The sequence below is a fragment of the Onychostoma macrolepis genome, chromosome 04 (genome assembly GCF_012432095.1).
Source record: "Onychostoma macrolepis isolate SWU-2019 chromosome 04, ASM1243209v1, whole genome shotgun sequence".
NCBI lineage: Eukaryota > Metazoa > Chordata > Actinopteri > Cypriniformes > Cyprinidae > Onychostoma > Onychostoma macrolepis.
The window spans coordinates 31,546,109-31,567,680 of NC_081158.1; the positions used below are offsets into that span (position 1 = coordinate 31,546,109).

Below are 21,572 nucleotides of genomic sequence, written 5' to 3' on the forward strand. Positions count from 1 at the left end.
CTTCCAATTTGGCACCTATTTAGTCTCTTACCGCTTGGCACAAAGGGCCAAAGGACTGTACTGGGAACGTTTCATTGTACAGGAAACACTTCAAAAATCACATACTTGCAGGAAAAACATGATACTAAGCCGATAAGAAAAGGCTCAGATGTTTTTTTTCCCCCCGTGTATCTCACTGAATCTGAGCATTCTGAGCTTTTTCTTATCGGCTTAGCATATAGTGTATGTATATTTCCAGGGTTTATCATCTAAAAATACTACTACTCTAGTCCAAAACTTGGTTAGAATTGTAAATGTTTGATTTGGAATGCTCTACAAAAGACAGCAATTCTGCAAAGAGACTCAACTCACAATTGATACAAACATAGTTTGATGTTGCTAAGCTAACAGCATGATACTCCAAGTATAACAATACATTGCACACATAAATATTGGGTATAATAATATCAGAATCTATTTTTAACCAATATACTTAGGGCGTTTTTAGAGTTTTCAGGGCATTTTAATTGGTTGGAGTGGCAATCAAGGCTTCATCAAGACAGCATTTCAACTATACAACATTCTAAGATGAAAAGGCACTATTTGGTTTTTAACTGTGATAATTAATGTGCTCACCCAGAAAATCTGACACTGTTGCCTTTTTTCCTCAATATATTTCCCATTATGAATTCTGATGAAACTTGGTTTGTTGCACCGTTGGGTCAGACAACCAAACCACTCCAGAGGTTTTATCCATTGGGTCAAATAACCAAACCGGTCCAAAGCTCATTTTGTCCGTAGTGTCAGACAACCAAAGCACTCCTAAGTTCCTTTTCAATTGGTGATCTCGGACTGATTATTTGGGTGCAGATCCAACTATGATCACCAAGTTCATATTTGCCTAAAAAAAACAAACTCAGGGAGAAAATGCACCAAGTTCTGAAACAAACGTTCCAAATGAGCCATGTGTGAAAACACCCTGAATCTGCATTTGCACCAGGCTCAGATCCGTTCTAACAGGGGTCAATGACACTGGAAAGAGATTGCGTTGGACCCCCTCTCGCTCTCTACGGCAGAAAACACACATTTCCCCCTGCTAATCCACACTGAGCACACAGATGGCTCTGGACTATTTTCATTCCAGAAGGTTAAGCTTTCAGCCCCCAGGAAAGCCTGAAGACCACCCTGTCACTTTCTCCCCTCTTACCTTCTTAACTGAGGGCTCGGAGATCTCTCCATCCTTCTTTTTCTTCAGCATGACACACTTGAAAGTGAAGAGGGACAGAAAGAAACAGAGAGGCAAAAGGGAAGGGACCGGTGAAGAGGAAGTGGACTTTTATACCAGCTTTACACGTGGCCAGTCTCAACTGATCCCATGGCCTGTGCAGCACAATGCCAGACTGTTTCCCTTTGGGGGTTTTTGTGCATCTCTCTTTTAATTGTTAATTGTTTAGAGGCTGGAACGATTCTTGTCGGAGTTGGCAAAACGTGCGTGAGTGTTTGTTTGTGTGTGTGTTTGTGTGTGTATGTGGAGGCTTTTAGGAGTGGTGGTTTAGGAGGTGATTACTGCGTCTCATGCTCAAGATAATGAAACATGCCAAGGACACATACTCACACACTGCCACCACTGGCCCTGACAAAGGGCTCTTTGTGTTTTTCTGGTCCTAGAATATACAAGCAGAAAGGGACAGATCGGAAGTACCAGAGGGATAATTACTCTGGCATGTTCTTGAGTTCTTTAACCTCACCTTTATGACGAACAGCCATAAGCATCTTGGTCGCAGGTTTAGCTTGTTGATTATCAACTGTTGGCCTTTAACAAGTACAATGTGCCAAGACTTAAACACTTCAACATTGTAAAGCACACAAATTGCTGATAGATGTTTTATGAAGGTCCAATCTTGAAAACAGTGCTAACGAGCAGGAGGTCGTCCTGTAAGAATTTGGTGGTTCACGAACTCCTTTGTGAAATGTTTCAGAGGTGTGGTTTGAAAAGTTTTTCCCAGTATGACTTCATACCTTTCCCATGGACCTGGATCACGCAAAACTTTATCTAGGGAGTTGAGAAAGTCAAATATTTGAGAACTATTATCAGTCTTTTGTGGGTCTGTTCATTTTGCCGATGTAATTTGCACAACAAAACAGACTAATACACTTAAAGCCATAATGTAGCTCAAACAGTAGAGCATGACGTCAAGGTCATGGGTTTCATTCCCAGGGAACTGAAAACAATGTGTACCTTGAATGCAATTTAACTCGCTTTGTATAAAAGTGTCTGCCAAATGCATACATGTAAATTTCATGCCGCACATTTATTTTAAGGCCAGAAACGTGCATGCAAATACAGATGCAAATGCGCGGTCTTAAACCAAACGTGTTACTTTTAAATCTTTGTGGCATTAAACCAAATGTGATGCACAGCGGTTTGCTATAAACAAGTAATCTAACAAGATTAGTTATGTAGTAGAACCGAAAGATTAAAGTGTCTACAAAAGATGGTTTAGTTTATGTATTCCTGTAGCTAAAGCATGGGATTAGCAGTGCCAAGGTCATGGGTTCAATTCCCAGGAAACGCATAAACAATTATACAAGTATACCCTGAGTGCAATGTAAGTCACTTTGGATAAAAGCGTCTGCCAAATGCATAAATATAAATGTTAATGCCTGCTGCTGCGCAGCATGTTGCAACTGGCATTGCATTATACTGTTGTCCTGGTAGACAGTCTTTTTAAGACACTGCATGTGTACTAATAAACTTACTGACTTCACAGAGTTCAGAGAAGGATTTGTGGTTTTGCATTACATTCGTTCCTATCAGACACTTTCTACACCATCTAAGTTCACTGTAAAGGCAGCAAGTTCATTTAGAGGAAAAAAAAAAAAAGAAAAAGGAAATTCCTTGGGTTTTATTAATATCTAAGAAAAGCAGTCTAAAAAAAAACTTACACAATATGAAAAGGTCATTAGCCAAATGAAAAGACGAGGATAATCATGTACTGAAACAAAGCATTTTGTGCTATTATGTCCTCTTTTTAAATGACGCTGAACATTTTGCCAAAAGAGAGTGAGGTATTTTAATCTTTCAAAGGTAATATGAATGGATTTATGTATTAAACAGGAGGCAAAAAGCTCCATTTCTGAGAATGACACAAAGGCCGTATATTACCAGAGGAGAGATTCAGGCCACATGAGCAGCACTTCCATGAAAAAAAGATCACTTATGTAAGAAAGACAGAAAGAACTAGAGAAAGAGAGAGACCCTCGCATCAAGTTAATGGTACATTTCAGTGACACTGCTGAGAGCTGATGATTAAAGAACAGAGCGGAGGAAAACTAAATATATCATATTTCGAACGGATGTCCAAATGTTCGCAACCCAGCTCGACTATGTTTTTCACATTGAGAGCTTCCGCAATGAACGCAAACACAGCCGTGTTGCAGGGTGCTGATGTCTTCATCGGTCATTCGTTGAAACACTGAATCACTTTTCTAATGAACTGAACTGAACTGTTATTCAAGGATAATCATTAGACTGCAGCTTTGTTCAAAGCCCCAGTGAGCCGGCTGCCAAGATGACATTAACCACCCTTCATAAGAAAACGTAAACATTACAAAAAATACTTAGTGTAAAGTCTAAAGTGTGTATATACAGTACATTATATATCCTAGCTGAATGGTAGTGTAGACAGTAAGGCAGCTTTCTAAGGTTTGGCAAAAAAGCTGACGAATTATCATTGGCATACTCAACACTATGACACAATATCAATTAGAGTTTCCTTCCACATTAATATACGTCACAATAAAAATATCTACAGCATATAACAGAAATATTAAACACTCAGTGTAATCGTTTCCTCAACTACTGTCTGTGTTATCTTACTGCTCTATACATTATGGATGCATGCTAATTTAGAAGCAAACAAAAACTGAATAATGAATGTAAAGTGACGGCTTACATCGTCGGTTCCCGTCCTGGTGAAGTGTGGAGGCACTAAAGCGCCAAAACAGAAGGCGGCTCATCCAAGACCCCATCTTTCAGATTCCTGTTGCAATGATGAAACCATGGCTGGTGTGTCAGGGCTTTTGTTTATTTAGACTGCTGTGCTACAAGTTGGTAATTGCACTGGCATAATGGTGGCACTGGGCATTCAAAATGAGCATTTTGTAATGCTTTTATTTACTTGAGACGAGACTTGCGTTTAGGCCTACATTAATAAGATCTCCTAGACTTGAAACACAGAACTCTCTGCAGGGTAGAGCTGTAAACAATGGTTCAAAAAGCTCCTATCATCACGCTGAGCTCTGAGACAATAAACAAGGACACTTGTAATGGAAATTTCATGAGATATGATAGTCTGGAATTTACTCCAGGACAAAAGGTTGCACATACGCACATAATCTTACATAATCACAGTACGGAACAAGGACATTTATCACCAGGGATGTCAGAACCGATGGGCTTGTTCTGCACGGAACGCATTCCAACAGGAGAGGAGAAGTGGAGAATAATAAGATAAAAACATTTCCTCCAGATGACAAATGACAGAACCATACAAAAACAGCAGAAAAATGTAACATACTGAAAGATTATGTGTATCTTTAGTCAGATGCATTTACATTGCGACTGTCTCCCAGATGCAATCAACAGGAACTGTCTGTAAAGATGTGAACCAAATGGCCCATACATTTAGAATAACAAAAGAACAGTACTGCTCGGGAATCTCTTGTAGATTGCAGGATCTCCAGCGGGAGGTCCTGACAGTATCTATTGTTTCTAGCCATTTGTCTTTAGGTATAAAGATCTTGGGAGAAGCTAGGAAGAAGCTAGGACCCTTACAAGGGTTAAGATTGTTAGCATGTCATCCTTCAAACATTGCTGAAAAAGAACTGCTACCTTCAATAAATTCTTCTCCCCACAAGAACTTTGGTCAAGCTTACGTATTTTATGTATTAGAGAAATCTAGTACATTGGCGAGCCACCCAACTACAGCTCAGCCAAATACTTTTGTTAGCAAAATCTAACAATACTTGTAGCCACCCTGACATTCTTCACTTCTGAGCACACAACAGTCACTTGAGTGTCAAAAATTGAACATTTTTCTGCAGAAAGGAGCAACGAGTTATAGCTCTCCTGAGGAAAACATGATTTTTTTCCCCCTCACCCCCTGAGCTTTTCATTACAGGGCAGCAGCAACGTCAGCCCGAGGTCCTGAACATCTCTAGAGAATCATTAAATTTGTTCTCTGTGGAAAGAGATTCACAAGTCCTGTGTAGCACCTGCATCGAGTGGTGCAGCATAAGGCTGAGCTACAGAACTCATTATAACAGAGTTTCACAGGCTGAAAAACCGTGTTAATAGATGTGCACCAGGATGCAACTAAATCACTTTTAACTAAGAGTCTTCCAAATGCATGAATGTAATAATATAAAAGTGCGTTGCTGAATTCTGACTTTTTCCTCAGAGAATTTATATAGAGTATTTATATAAAGTTTATATCTCGCAATTGTAACTTTTTTCTCAGAGTTGACTGATCAGCAGTGACCAGTAATATATATATATACACTAAATATTAAAAATAAGAGAGATAAATTGCTCAGCCTTAGATAAAAACATGCACCACTGCATCATAAAAAACAAAGATCTTAGTAACTTAAGGCAACTGATCTTTCGCATATGCTTAAATTGTTAAGAGCCTAATACCTTTGCTGTGACACACGGATCTGCAGGCCTGCTTTCTTACTGTAGGGCAGTTTACGACTTCATAGACTGTTTTCATCCTGGCATTTTCACAAGCTTTACAAGCCATAAAGTGACTCCCATAGCAACTACACTTTACAGTCAGAACAGACAGGGTTTGGGGTATGGCTGCTAGCGTGCGTAATGTGATACAACACGGCGGCCCGCTTTGACTAATGACGGCACCAGAAATGAGAGAGCCTGGCGCAACAGACACCGAGGATCATCTCAGGGCAATTAACCGGAGAAAGAGCTTTTGCGACGCCCATTCACTCGGATAGTAAATCAGACAAATTAGCTCCAGGCTAAAGTCAAAGTATGGGCTCTTGGGGATCTTCTTCCACCTAAACTTTTAGTTTAACGCATAGGCTTAACAGAAGGTATACGGAGAATATCCATAATTCAAATGGCCGATCCAACACTAGCAATCATGTGGCAAAGAACACTTCAAGGTGTGACAGGTAATTTGCTTCCTGCTCGGATGACGGATCACATTGTGGGACATGTGCGCTCAAGTGTTCGGCATCCAACACGTAACGTACCTGACAGATTTGATTACCATTTCTTGAAATTCAGCCCTTCCTTTTTTCTTCGTATCCTTCAGCCACAAAATAATAGGATTGTATTCCTACAAGGCCAATATATCACTGGGCTTGGCAAGGAGTTTGACCTTTCCTACAATGAAGTGTTGAAAAGCACTCAAGCAGTGCAAAGCATCTGAACTTTGATGTGGATTTTCCGCTCTGAAGAACAGAGGTTAGCCGTAGTCGAAGGGTCTGTTCAAACTTTGCCAGTATCGGTAAACACAAGTCAGTCTAAAGGATTTTAATGGAAATTTACTAGAGCAGTATAGTAGTCATCGTAAAGTAGTGTTCTTGCTCTCTGTCTGCTTAAAGTTCATGACTAATACACAAAACCACCATGATTTCATCACATCAAAAGCATGAACGAGAGTTCATTCTGTTTAATAAATGTCTTCATTCTCAGCACTTGTTCTGTGAATGTATAAAAGCAATCCACCTACGCAGAGAGCTCAGCTGCAAAGGGTTAGGGGGCGGTCAGCTACCCCATGGCCAATTCAGATTCTTTCTGGAGGAGCCATTCGATACCACATCCCGCTATTAACAAAAGCTTTCTGAGACGAGCACCTCGGGAGGCTTCAGCTGTACTAAAGGAGCAAAAAAAAAGAAATGCAGAAATGTCAATATCAGCCTACAAGATGTGTTGTTCTCATGCCCTCTGCTATAGACGAAGTTCTTAAACACACAGTGAACACACCAAAAAAAATGCGGTTGCTGTGAACACACCCTTGACAGACATGCTAGGGTAATAAAAACGTGGGGGCCAAAAACAGATTTTTAAAACAGAACAGATTCTCAATTGCTTCAAAATATTTAACTTTTGGAATGGGGAACGGTGGAGGAACTAGAGATGCATGGACATTAAACTTTGAACCCATACCGATGATAAATTGATAGTCATGGTCGAGATCTGGAACAATGACACAATTTTGTCTAAATACATTAAAAATAAAAGACTGAAAAAGGTTTTTAAAATGCTACAAGTGAATTTAGGAATCACAATAATACAATTATTTTGAAAATTGTTTGAAAAATTGATATGTGCTGAAGGTTACATTCAACAATGTAATTTTATCCGTTACCAGTTATGTAAAGGTAAATATGGAAACTGAGATATAATGTAGCCTATAAAAATAAACATATTAGAATTTCTGAAGGATCATGTGACACTGAAGACTGGCAAGATGCTGAAAACTCAGCTTTGCCATCAAAAGGAATAAAAAAAATGTTATTTCAAAAATTTCACAATATTACTGTTTTGACTGTAATGTATTTTTGATCAAATAAGTGCAGCCTTGGTGAGCATAAGATACTTAATTCCAAACTTGACCTGTAGTAAATTACATATTTTATTTGTTGATATGAATAATATATAGACGGTTTCAACGGCAACAACATAAACAAACGTTACTGCGCATGCACGCTTTTGTGGCCCTAACTTAACTTCCGGTAGACTTCCGAATCAAATCAACAGCTTGAGACCCTCTTGAGTAGATTATTTTTGATAACAAGCTAAATATTTTTGCTGCGTAACGGACTTATTGAAAATGCAAATTCATCCACTGCCAGCAGGAGGTGCTTTAAAGCGGGAGAAAGAGAGGTTTCCCTGGTAACACTGTACACAAAGCAGAGCTTAGCTCACAAACGTTGCTTTATCAGGCATATTATGGACATTTTTTCCTAACAAAATTAAAATGCCTAAAAAGATCAAATAATAAATCACTCTCTCAAAACAACTACCCAAATGATAAATCATAGCATACAACATGCAAGATGAAATGAAAATGACATCGAAAATTTTCTAAAGACAGTCTTCCTTCAGAAATACAGTGATATAAAAACACCAGTGCCTTGTTTTGATTTTTAAACGTGCAGTACGTGTTTATTCAACAAAGCCTTTTGGAAAATCGGTCAGTTTTGATATCGTGGCAGGTCGCCAGAAATAAATAACTGTATGGGAAATAAAACCCACAGCCCAACTTCATTACTCATCACTTTAACTTTAACTGCGTTTGTAGCCAGACCTATAAACAAACACAGACCGGAAGTTAATTTAGGGCCAGGCGCGTGCGCCCGATGAAACAGTCTATAATGTGATAATAACGGCCGATAACCTCTATGGTACCGACACATCTAGGCCTATATTCTCATGGATGTTGGAGGACTAGTTAACCCTTTTGACCAATTAGTTTGATATTACAAATTAATGTGGAAATTAGACTGCAATAACAGGGTCTACTGTAACACCAATGTAGATCATGAAAGGAGACCATATCAAAAGCACAGACTGGCCAGTTGAAGGGTTCGTATTCAGACGCAGTCCTATGGACTTTAATTGAAGCAGTCGCTCCCTCCGTGTGTTCTTCCACCAGTATGAACCTGTTCCTGCAAGCCCACTCTGGAAATTTCCCTGTTCCACGGGCAGTGACGAGCGGCAATCATTGTCTAGAGGTCCTTGGATAAAAGGCTTCTATTTATGTGCCAGATGGTGTTCTTCTGACTAAGCACAAACAGAAAGAGAGTGCGATGTTCTCTCCGTTCTCTTCATATTTGGGTTTAACGCAGACTGCCAGCATGTTCTTTCACAGTGTGCTTATTCTGAAGAGATGAGGGGAAAGAAGAAAATCATCCCACATAGTATTCTAAAATGAGAATAAATTTCACTGCTGTGGGCTCTAGAGGCAAGGAAAAGGGTAGAGCAGATCTCATAGACTAAAAATAGTTGTTGCATCCAGTTCACTTCTAGTCTTGAATTCACATTTACCTATAGCAGAAATCTAAACCTAAACAAATCTTATAAAAGGTGAGCAGATGTTATTTATTTACTGCACTGAAAATAAGCCTTCAAGGCGCTATGACAGTCCTTCAAAACATCTGGAAACCGGATGTCCAAATTCATGCCAAGAGGTCAAGGCCTGGCCAATGACAGCCATTCAAAATTAGCATGTATTCTGAGAAAATATTTTTAAAGCTTATTTTGCTATAGTACAGTATAAAAGTATAAAAGTTCTCTGATGCCAACAGCAAGAATGGCAGATTTCAAATCAAATATTTCCAGTTGTGCACCAGCCAAGCAACAGCCATTTAAATGAATGGGAACGCTTATAGACCTCCTTGTAACAATGTATGTTTGGGTTTTCTCAGTGGCACACATTATCTGTTCTCCCTGAATCTGATATTATTGCAGAAGTATAGTCTTGCTGGCAAAACACAATGTATAACTATGCACACACCGTTCTCCTATTGTCATCTGTTATGCATTGATAAAGACCAAAACAAAGAACCAAGCATGAGATAACATCTGCATGTCTCCTGTCTTCGACAACGACCATGAATACAATAAATAAAGGTCCCCTAGACTACCAGCATCAGAAAACGCCACCTATCTGACTTCACTCCGACCGGGAACGGGAAACAGTTTGATTTTGGTGGACACAAACACAGATGTACGAATCCACTCTGAGCTTGTTACGTATTCCACTTATCCTGTTAAACTTATCCAAAATCGAGTGCATCATTAACTACAGCAGGTGCAGGAAAAACAATGCTCCAAGACTTACTTGCCATGCATGATCTTGCAATATTATAATGAAATAAAATGATTTATTGAATCTATGCTGTCACTATTGTGATATAAGGCATAACACACGATAATGGAAATAAAAATGTGCAAGAAGGGAATGCACAAGGTCTTTTAAAGTCTAAACTTATAATCAGGATACATTTAGGGACCATTTTAAATCACATCCACTGGTAATTTTAAGATGAAACAAATAACAATTGTAGTTTAATAGTGACTTGTAGCCAATATTACAGCTATTAAATATTTTCAGCTAAAGCTCTCAGTGTATCAGGGCCTCCGCCTCGCTAATTCTGGCTTGAGAGCAGATGGCTGCGGCCTTTTTAGAATCATCAATGTGTCTGATGCTCAATCATTCCTGTTGCTCCACATAAGGAACAAATAGCAGTTCAGGATTTAGGGACGTGAGAGAGAGAGAGAGAGAGAAGAATATGAGAAGGATCTCATTACTCAAGCCAGTTACTGATTCCTAATTCATAAGAGGCCAGCGAGACTGACTTCAAAGAGAACAAGATGACCTTAAGAAGGCCTCAACTCCTCTCTCAAGTCAAATATAGCAACATCAAAAATAAAAGTGTTATGAGATATACATAACAGAGGTGCTTAATAATTTCGTCACTAATGTTTATGCAAGCATGCATTTCATTCAGATCCATCCGATGCATTATCTAAGAAGAGGAAAAGCGCATCCAATCTGCAGTGAAGCAGAAGAGGAAGAAACCTCATTCAGTTTTATGTTGGCCAATGGAGCTACTGGGCCACAAGATGAGCGTGAAAGCGCAGTGAGACCCTGAAGCAGAAACACTAGGAAAGCAACACCCTGCTGCACTGATTTATCGACTCTGGCATATGAGCAGTACATGCAACAATTACAGTCTTCGGCTAACTGCATTTGATACGCAAAAAAAAAAATGGGCTTGGATGCAATGACTGGCAAGAGGAGAACCAAATGTCATGGTTTAGCATTTGCAGCATTATGCTTGTTACCTGTACGCTGAGTCAGAAGGCCAAGAAAATCTCATTGCAGTTTTACCCATGATGCACTGCACTGCTGACACATTTCCTGGGAATAGGGAGGGTCCAGAATAAAGGATGAGACTACGCCCAATGATGTTCATCCTGACCGAATGAACAATCAACTAATCAATCGGCCCACAAATCTAGCTCAGAAGTAATGTTCTGGGTCATTGGCTGATTGAAGTCAATGAAGCCAAACGCTCTGAAAGCATGAACACTCTGCAACCAGAATGACCGCCCTGTCCCGAGCTGTCCGATCAGACATGTTCAGTACCAAAAGTGTGACCTCCTTAAAGAGCAGTAACAAGCCACAGCAACACTGAAGTATTTTCAACCCTGCACCAGATCAGAGGCATCAAATACAGTAACTGTGCTCCACTTCTTTGATCTGCAGAGGTGGTTGTGGTCCGAAAGAAAAACGATGGACTGCAATTTAGGAATACGTACCCACTACAAAGTAAGTCTAGGGTATACTGAAATTGTAGGTTTGTGTGGACAGACTGCTGCAAATAGATATTTTACTCAACCAAATATGCAATTAAGAACACTACACTTTGCCATAAAGGTCATTTTTAGGTTTGCCTCATTTCTGGCTCACTTTTAAATTATTAAGGGACAGAACCCTTTGTCTGCTTTTGACGTCCATTTACTTCAATTCAAATGTGAGAGACTGCAAACGCAAGTCGATGCTTAAAGAAGTCTTCAGCGTTTAAGTAAAGCAACAGCGCAAGACATTTGGCTAAGATATGATTATGATTTTTCTGAATTTCAAGAATGCACAAAAACATAAAAGTTGTGTGGGTCAGAAGAAATTTTGCACGCTCTTCACCAAGTTCGATAAAAGGTATCTATGGTTCCATGAAGAACCTTTAACATCCATGGAACCTTTCCATTCCACAAAAAGTTCTTCATAGTGAAAAAGTTTCTTTAGATTTTTAAAACACAAGATAAAAATGGTTCTTTTAAGAACTGTTCTATAAAGAAAGCTTCTTTGGGGAAGCAAAAATAGTTCTCCCATGGCATTGCTGTTGGAACATTTATCGGAACGCAATATAAAAAAAATGAAAATTGATGATGGAAATTGTAGGTTATCTTCAGGTTATCTTCTGGTAAATTCAACACAATGTTGTGAAGTTTGAGGTGAGCCAGATCACTAAAATCAAGGTAACGGTTACAATCAAGCCAAGCATTCCAGCAGCTGTGGTCTGAGGGTTGTATTTTTTTTTTTTGAGCTGGTAGAAAGGAAGAGAAACGAGGGTGGCTTTTCTTACCCTTTTGTGAGAGTCTTTTGTGATGCAGCAGTTTTTGAACACAATGAAGGTTCTTTGTGAGGGGCTGCTGCAGGGGTCTAGGGTGCATTCCTTAGCCGTGGATCCTGCATGTGTGTCCGTTCCACGGTTAACTAATTGAAAAACCTGAGGCCTCAATACAATACAAATGGCATCAGAAATCATCTACTTAATTTCCAGCAGCATAAATCAGTCGAACCCTCATCTTGTGAACAGAAGGCCAATTTGGTCAATGGAAAAGCTTTTTCTCATTCATTCAGCAGCACATTCCTGGCTAACGCCTGACCGGTGGATTAATCTTTCACTTGCACAATTGATGCGAATTCACTCCTTCGTTCAACAGTGCTGCAAATCCGAATTTATTCATTGAGCAAATGTATAAACCAACAGGATTAAAATGTTCTTTCTTATAGGATTGTATTTCCCAATCTCTCTAAAGCAAAGCTTAACGTATAATGTTGAGCAAAGAGAGAGAATAAATAACCAACTGCCATGAACACAGCTTGGACCTGGTGTTCCTGTATCCTACGACCAGCCGTACAATCCGACAACAGCTGGCAGTCTCCAACAGATTTGCCGTCGTGATGCCTACTTTGACTCTTCTAGCACGGCTATTATAAAGCTTACTTGTGAAAAAGTGTGACAAGCAAGTCAGAGATCCAATCCAGCGGCTTATCAAGCCACGGTACGGAAACTGCTATCTCTTGCACAGGTTTGCTGGGAAATAGAAGCAACATATGGCAGCACATCTCCAAAAGCACAGTCTGAGAGAGTAAAACAAAAACGGAGAAGGTAAACAGGGCCCTACGATTTCCAATGCGGAAAAAGTCATAAAAATGGAATTCACAGTATAACCCAGAATGTCATGGACTGAAACCCAAAGGCAAATCTGAAACCCAAAGGTCTCGATCAAAACCTGCCAGAATAAAAGATCTTGATCTTAAGAAATTGTGACAAATATATTGCTATTGTACATTGAAATGTACTTTTCAACAGTAAACCTCTGTTCTGCAGCACTTTGCCAAAAAAGGCAACTGTTATTTTCATTTAATTACATTTTAACTGATAAATTAAACTAATAATTTCCACTTTCATTTGATTACCACTATTTTTGATAAAAAATTTGTATTAAATCATAAACCTAAAAAAGTTCAAATAGACAACGGAATTTCTGAAAAAAAAAAAAGGAATTAAAATAGAAAATAGAATTTGGGAAAAAATAAAACAGATTTCTTAGGGCCCATTTCATTTTGTTAAATGTTTAATAAATTGCGAAAGTATAAATGTCATAGTTTCAATTAATTAGACATGTTTTTTAACCATTAAAATAGAACCCAGAAAAATTCAAATGGAAAAAACTGAATCCAGAAAAATCCAATTTGAATTTGGGAAAATATAAAAATGGAATTCGGGTAAAAATAAAACAAATTTCATAGGACCACAAAATATTTTTTTATTTTTTATTTTTATGTTTAATAAATTGTGAAATTGTATACATTTCATCATTTCAATTAATTAGACATGCTTTCTGACTACTGAAATCTAATCTAACCATTAAAACTGAAAACAATTTAAAAAAAATTCAGGAAAAAATAAAACAGATTTCATAGGGTCCTAGGTAATAGAGCTGGAGAAAGAGGTCTGTTGCACATCCTCTCGACAGAAGCAGCATCAATCTGGCTGGTTTGTTTGGCCAACTCGCTCTCACGTTACCTCCGCAATACACCGAGTCATTAAGGCACTCGAGAAGACACTGGGTGATTTCAGGTGGTTACGGCTGCCTGAGGGACAGAGAAATCTCAGCTGTGCCCTTTAGAGTGTTGAAGTGCACCATTAGGGTTGCTGCCAAGGACACAGAGTCGTGGATGAGTGTTTGAGAGGAAGAGAAGATGATTCGGTGAGTGCACTGTTATCAGTGCGCTGCTTCGGTACAAAATGTGCAGTTCAATTCAAAGCATCACTCCCTCAAAGCTTCAGTCTCCATGACCACTTACCTGAGAGCACGTCTAGCTCTGTTTAATCACACGTGTGTGGTCCTCTTTCTTAAGCTCTTAAGACAATAAGTGGCATGAACAGAATACGACCTTCCCGGATTTATGCTATCATTCACACATGAACCCCCTACAAGTGCAGATAAACACAGGCAGGTTCAACGTATGGGTCAGTCTCTCTAGTTCCATTCCACCATTAATCAAAGTCTCCAAACTTCACACCATGGTGAGAAATATTTTCCTGTCAACTGCTCGCTGAAATCTCAGCAGACGTCATGTGAGCAATGAGGAACTTGGTGCGGAGCAAACTGGAATGGAGACACGAACAAAAAAAATCACAGTATGTAACACAGGTCTCCTTGACTATGATTTCAAAGCACTCCCGAAAGAGACATGGAGAAGTAACCATGGTTACAGGTCAAAAAAATTAAGAGCTGGAACAAGTTTGTGTGAACGGTGGTTGTCGACCTGACATTCATCTGTTGATTTATGCATCTACATGTTGAATGAAGCCGAGCTACAATGCATTATTTAGGTTTGTTAGTTGACTTCAATCTCTGAGTTTTAGTCAGACTAAAGTGTTTAAATGACATTGTAAAAAGACTAATTATTACTGTAGTCCAATTGAAATTAAACTTTTAAAGTACATGTAGTACTACCAGTATTATTTTAATATTTATAAATATTTTAAATAAGCCTTTATTTTAGTAACTGTGTTATGTGTATTTGTTGTTAGTTAATTTTTTTCTATTTAGCTTTAATTTATTTTTATTTCATTTTAGTTTTAGTAAGTTTAGTACTTCAAACTCCACAACTGACTGCCCGTGTTATTTTAGTATTATTTATACTTTTATAATATTTATAAATATTTTTTTATTATTTTTATTATTTTCATATTTTCAGTTTACACTGAGTAGGCCTAATAATGTTATGCGCTTTTGTCTGTTTTTTTATTATTATTTAGCTTTAATTTAGTTTAGTTTTCGATTTTAATAAGCTTAATACTTTAATTTAAACTTTATTTTAGTTAGTTGCCAAGGCAGGGTTTCTAATTTATTTTAACTTTTAAAGTTAATGTAAATGACTCACCATGTTTACACAACTTACTACCAGTGTTCCAGTGTTATTATTTATTATTATAAAATTAATGAATATTTTAAATTAGTTTATATGCATTTATTTTCAGTTTTCGCTTTAAGTTTAGTAATTTTGTGTTTTGTGTTAGCTTTTGTTGTTTATTTTTATTTTAGTACTTCAACTTTTTATTGTAGTTAAGTTCCAAGGCAACATTTCCATATATATATATATTTAACTTTCTTTCAATTTAATATATATATATATAAATAATTAAATACAGGTGCTGGACATATAATTAGAATATCATCAAAAAGTTGATTTATTTCACTAATTCCATTCAAAAAGTGAAACTTGTATATTATATTCATTCATTACACACAGACTGATATATTTCAAATGTTTATTTCTTTTAATTTTGATGATTATAACTGACAACTAAGGAAAATCCCAAATTCAGTATCTCAGAAAATTATAATATTACTTAAGACCAATACAAAGAAAGGATTTTTAGAAATCTTGGCCAACTGAAAAGTATGAACATGAAAAGTATGAGCATGTACAGCACTCAATACTTAGTTGGGGCTCCTTTTGCCTGAATTACTGCAGCAATGCGGTGTGGCATGGAGTCGATCAGTCTGTGGCACTGCTCAGGTGTTATGAGAGCCCAGGTTGCTCTGATAGTGGCCTTCAGCTCTTCTGCATTGTTGGGTCTGGCATATCGCATCTGCCTCTTCACAATACCCCATAGATTCTCTATGGGGTTCAGGTCAGGCGAGTTTGCTGGCCAATCAAGCATAGTAACACCATGGTCATTAAACCAGCTTCTGGTACCTTTGGCAGTGTGGGCAGGTGCCAAGTCCTGCTGGAAAATGAAATCAGCATCTCCATAAAGCTTGTCAACAGAAGGAAGCATGAAGTGCTCTAAAATTTCCTGGTAGATGGCTGCATTGACTGTGGACATCAGAAAACACAGTGGACCAACACCAGCAGATGACATGGCAGCCCAAATCATCACTGACTGTGGAAACTTCACACTGGACTTCAAGCAACATGGATTCTGTGCCTCTCCACTCTTCCTTCAGACTCTGGGACCTTGATTTCCAAATGAAATGTAAAATTTACTTTCATCTGAAAAGAGGACTTTGGACCACTGAGCAACAGTCCAGTTCTTTTTCTCCACAGCCCAGGTAAGATGCTTCTGACGTTGTCTCTGGTTCAGAAGTGGCTTGGTAGCCCTTTTCCTGAAGACGTCTGAGCGTGGTGACTCTTGATGCACTGACTCCAGCTTCAGTTCTCTCCTTGTGAAGCTCTCCCAAGTGTTTGAATCGGCTTTGCTTGACTGTATTCTCAAGCTTGCAGTCATCCCTGTTGCTTGTGCACCTTTTCCGACCCAAATTCTTCCTTCCAGTCAACTTTGCATTTAATATGCTTTGATAAAGCACTCTGTAAACAGCCACACCTTTCAGTAATGACCCTCTGTGACTTACCCTCTTTGTGGAGGGCGTCAATGTTCGTCTTCTGGATCATTGCCAAGTCAGCAGTCTTCTCCATTAATGTGGTTTCAAAGAACAAGAGATACCCGGAATTTATACTGTAGGGATGGTCATTAATTGAAACTCAAATATAAATATTCTAATTTTCTGAGATACTGAATTTGGGATATAGTTGTCAGTTATAATCATCACAATTAAAAGAAATAAACATTTGAAATATATCAGTCTGTGTGTAATGAATGAATATAATATACAAGTTTCACTTTTTGAATGGAATTAGTGAAATAAATCAACTTTTTGATGAAATTCTAATTATATGACCAGCACCTGTATATGTGTATGTATGTATGTATGTATGTATGTATATATATATATATATATATTAAATTGAAAGAAAGTTAAAAATGTAAATAAATACATTTATATATATATTAAATTGAAAATGTTAAAAATGTAAATAAATACGTTTTTTTTTTTTTTTAAACACTGCTTACTACAGCTGTTACTTTTTAGCTGAAGAAACTAACAGCAGCTGCTCACCACAAGCCCCATCCTGACCACTATATATACGATAAACACAAGGCCTAGTTTCTGTGAAAAGCACAGGTCAACTGGGAAATTGCCTACATTTATATTGCTCTAAAAACAACTTTTTTTTTCCATCTTATTCTGAATATTATCACCAACCGCTTACACTTACTTCAGCAGCATTATTAGTTCATATTATTAACGAACACAATAAAAAAAACAGCCTATATATAGTTAACTGGAACATTCCCTACATTGTACCATACGCAATAGTCACGTACAGGGCTTCCCCCAAATTATCTGCATCACGTCATAAGCCTGTTAGGTCTAAGCATCCTGGGAATGAAAGCTTAATGACATAACATCGAAACAGTGCAAGGTATGCACAAAGCTCACGCCTGATGCCAAACAGCAGCGTGAACACGTCTATCAGCAGCACGCTTCCCCCCTCAAATCCAGTGGTGCGAATGTTCACTGAGGTCACAGCAATCCTTAGCCAAACTACAGGCCGTTTGCACCTATGTGATGTGATGACATGGACAGGCCTGGATCTGAGATCCTGCTGCGGGACATGTTACTGCCCTCCCCCTCCTCTCGGCCGCTTTTTACAGAAGCAACAGTGGCGTGATGTAACACTTTCACAGAGGAACAGTAAGCATGCTTTATGGGTGGTTAAGAGACTTTTTTTCTTAGAAATGGGGCGGATAAAGTCAGTGCATTGAAAGCATCGCACCAGCACCTTATATAAAAAACAGATATAAAAGAGTGTCTGCGCTAAAAGGATTTCTGGGACGTCACCCATGGTCATGGTTAATCATCTGTCACTGTCCACAGAAAAGGGCCAGAGTTTGACCGCTAAGAATGTAGCCTGATGATATTCAGCAGATATAGTTCACACTTAGAAGCAGCGTTATTATTGTGAACTAAAATTAAGACCATAAAACTAATTTAACAAATAAAATATAAAAACACATTATTTCAGCATTCCGCCAAGAATACACTTCTGATAACTAAAATAAAAATTAATAGACATATTTAAAACAAAAACTAAACTAAAAATGACAAATGGCACAAGATTAAACTAAAATTCAAATGAAAACAAAATATAAAAAAATAAAAACTTTAACAAAATGAATAAAAACCATATTAGGATCTAAAATAGGGATGCACGATATCGGATCGGCCGATAATGGCTTTAAATGTAAATACCGGCATCGGCCTGATATGAAAAATTATGCCGATATGTCTTGCAGATGAGAGGAATGGGTTAACGCGCATGTGCTAGTGATTAGATCAGGCCAGCAGTGTGGCTCAGTCTTGAAGCAAAGTTTTGTCTGAATGATGATTAGATTGACTGATTTAGATTGCTGCACTTAATCTGTGAAAGCATGTACAGAATGACGCGTTCCATGTATAAACCATAATAGCACGTGCAGTGACAGCAGCGGTAGCCTCCCCTGGGTCCTAACGCCCCTTTCGTAAGGAGATTTAATCTGTACGGTAGGGGGCGCTGTTGGCCTATTTCTAATTAAATTAAAAGTAAAATACACAAATAACATTTATACTGTGATTCTGATAAGCAGTAATTGATGTCATAAAATAATGAGTATATTTTGTTTTAACGATCAGAAGCTATAGCTTAAATGAAAAAAAGAAAGAAAAAAAACAAACAAACATGACACTTGTAAATTAAATAATTTTTTATTTACTGATTTTTTTCATTAATGTTTAATACGTTTTATTTTTTAAACAAATCATGAGCTCTAAAAGATTTTCAGAATTTTTACAACTCTTTTGTTTTAGACCATATACAAATGTTAAACCTTAAAACAAAACGTTAGGGTTAACACTGCATCTTTCTGGGGGGGAAAATGCAGCAATTTATATAGTTTATTTATAGTTATTTTCAAATCTTCAATGTACTGTCAAAAAACCTTCTTTATTTTTTTATTTAATTCTAATAAATAAGTTATTGTTAAAAACTAACCAAATTTAAAAATATTTTGCTTATCATTTCTGCACAGGAGAGACTTGGTGTTGTTTCCAAACAAAAGGAAATATACTGGTATCGGCAAAAATTTGATGAAAAATATCGGCATATCGTGCATCCCTAATAAATAACACTAAAATAACCTATGCACTTGGAGGCTATGCACTTGGCCTTCAAAAATTTAGCCTAAATATATATATATATATATATATAGAAAATAGAGAACTAAAAGAACTAAGAAAACTAAAATAAAAATAAATATCTATACGGATTAAACAATTCAAATAGTAATAATAATAAAAATAATTGTATATAATATTTTTATTTCAAGACCAAACTATGCACTAGCGCTTGAAAAAAAAAAAAGATTGCGTCAAAGAATAAATATACAAGGCCATATCCAAATGTCATGTTATGGCTCATTCCGCAACAAATCCTTAACAATAAAAGTACATTTCTTTATCAAAATCTTTTATCCTTGAACTGTACACAATCTTTGTTTTATCAGCTAAGATAAGATAACGCAGACTTTCTTTTATTGATAAGAGATTCACTGAGAACACAGTCTGTGTTAAGTCCTTCCAAGGAACAGTCCAACCAGATAAGTGTCAAACCTAAGACTCTCTGTGTACCTAATCTAGCCCCAGCCACACAAAGATAACAACAGAGAGAGGTGTCACAGTCTTGGCAGAGTGTTATCCACACTTACACATAATAGAAGACTGACATTTGTCAAGTTATATCAAGCGATACAAAGTCTGTTTCCTCATTAAAATCTGGCAATGCTTTTGAATAGAGAACAGAATTGACATTTATTTCAGAAAGTCAAATGGCAGGGTTTCAAATGACCACATCATCAATCAGGACCCACGGACAAAGCAATCTAATCATAATAACAGAGAACTGGAAAAACACAAACAATCAGCCACAACCATTTCACCGGCATTTTCACCAAACGCCACAAAACTAACCTGTTCATACTCAAACAAAACATTTCTCTCCTTTGAACGTGAAAACCAAAACTAGATATTTATACATACAAGCAGAGGAAGTATAGACTTGTGTGTTAATAAAGCTATTAAGAGAAAAGCTACAACAAAAACGAGTGAAAACATTTTAACACTGTGATATCAACTCACAAGTGTTTACAATCTTTGTAGGCTTCTCACATCACAAATTGTTCGTTGACATCGGACTACAACACACTTTAATAAAACAAAATAAAAACACTTAGGTTACTTAACATTAAACTCTATAAAAACAATCCCATAAAAAGTGCAACCAAATTAAACACATGCAACTGCTAGCTTATCTAAAGCATTACGTAATGTGTGCATCAATTCATGTTTAAAGTTATTGTAACAGTGTTACAATATCAAGCACGTTATGTTTTGGAACTGTGTGTGTTTTGACCCGGATAAACGCATGCAGCGCCACGACACGCGCACTGCGGGTCTCTTTCAAATCACTGGAAACAATCACTCACGCGCTCGAAATCAACGTGATCCGACCTAAAAATAAAAATAAAAATCACTCGGTAAATCTGTCACCGATAGTCCCCTGACAGCTGCTGGTAAACGGACGTGAATTTACAGCTGTTTCGCTGCGAGTACAGGTTTGATAGGCCAGGAATCATCGCAGCACAATGACACACGACAGCGAATGAACGGTTCAAAACGAGATTCACGGATCTCGCCACAATCAGTTTATGTTACCTTTTTCATTCGCGGTGCCTCGGCCACGGTGCCATCGCAGTTGACAAACGCCTCGCCGCCGTTTTGCTGCGGATCCGGCCGCTTCATCGCGGACGCCTGCGGCATCTTCACGGGGTTCGGAGCGGTGGTCAACGGGCTCGGCTCCACCGCCGCTGCTGACGACGAGCTCGAGTTATTTTCACTCTTCTTCTCCTCTGCCTTCGGTGTCAACGGAGATATGGCGGGGGAAGCGTCTTTACCGGCCACGTCTTTTAATTCGACCTCGGCCATTTTCGCTGCCACAGCCTGGACTGACATCGCTGCGAACCGCACGGTGCTTTTTTTTTTCCAACACAGAGAGAACCGACACACGAACGAATACGATACTCACGGTGGGATGACGCGCAGCGCAAAGCACCATGGGACATGCAGTTCACGTTACCAGAGCGTCTATTACGCATCATGTTACGCGTGGTTAATAATAGCAAACGGTAGTATTAATAAAGTTAATATTTTTTCCCAATTTATTCAAACGTCGTAAATGTAACCGACATCTTTCAAATACTACGCTTAATTATTTTACTATAATAAAAACTTATTTTTATACCACTGTCGA

General features: G+C 38.0%; 1 protein-coding gene across 1 annotated transcript in view; it reads right to left on the bottom strand.

Moving 5' to 3' along the window:
* Positions 1-21,386, bottom strand: part of ahcyl2b (adenosylhomocysteinase like 2b) — a 34,533-nt gene extending 13,147 nt beyond the window's left edge. The window contains exon 1 of the mRNA XM_058773380.1: positions 20,978-21,386. Coding sequence (XP_058629363.1) covers positions 20,978-21,274 — 297 coding nt within the window. The 5' untranslated portion in view covers positions 21,275-21,386. The remainder of the gene's footprint in view (positions 1-20,977) is intronic.
* Positions 21,387-21,572: the final 186 nt, after the last annotated feature.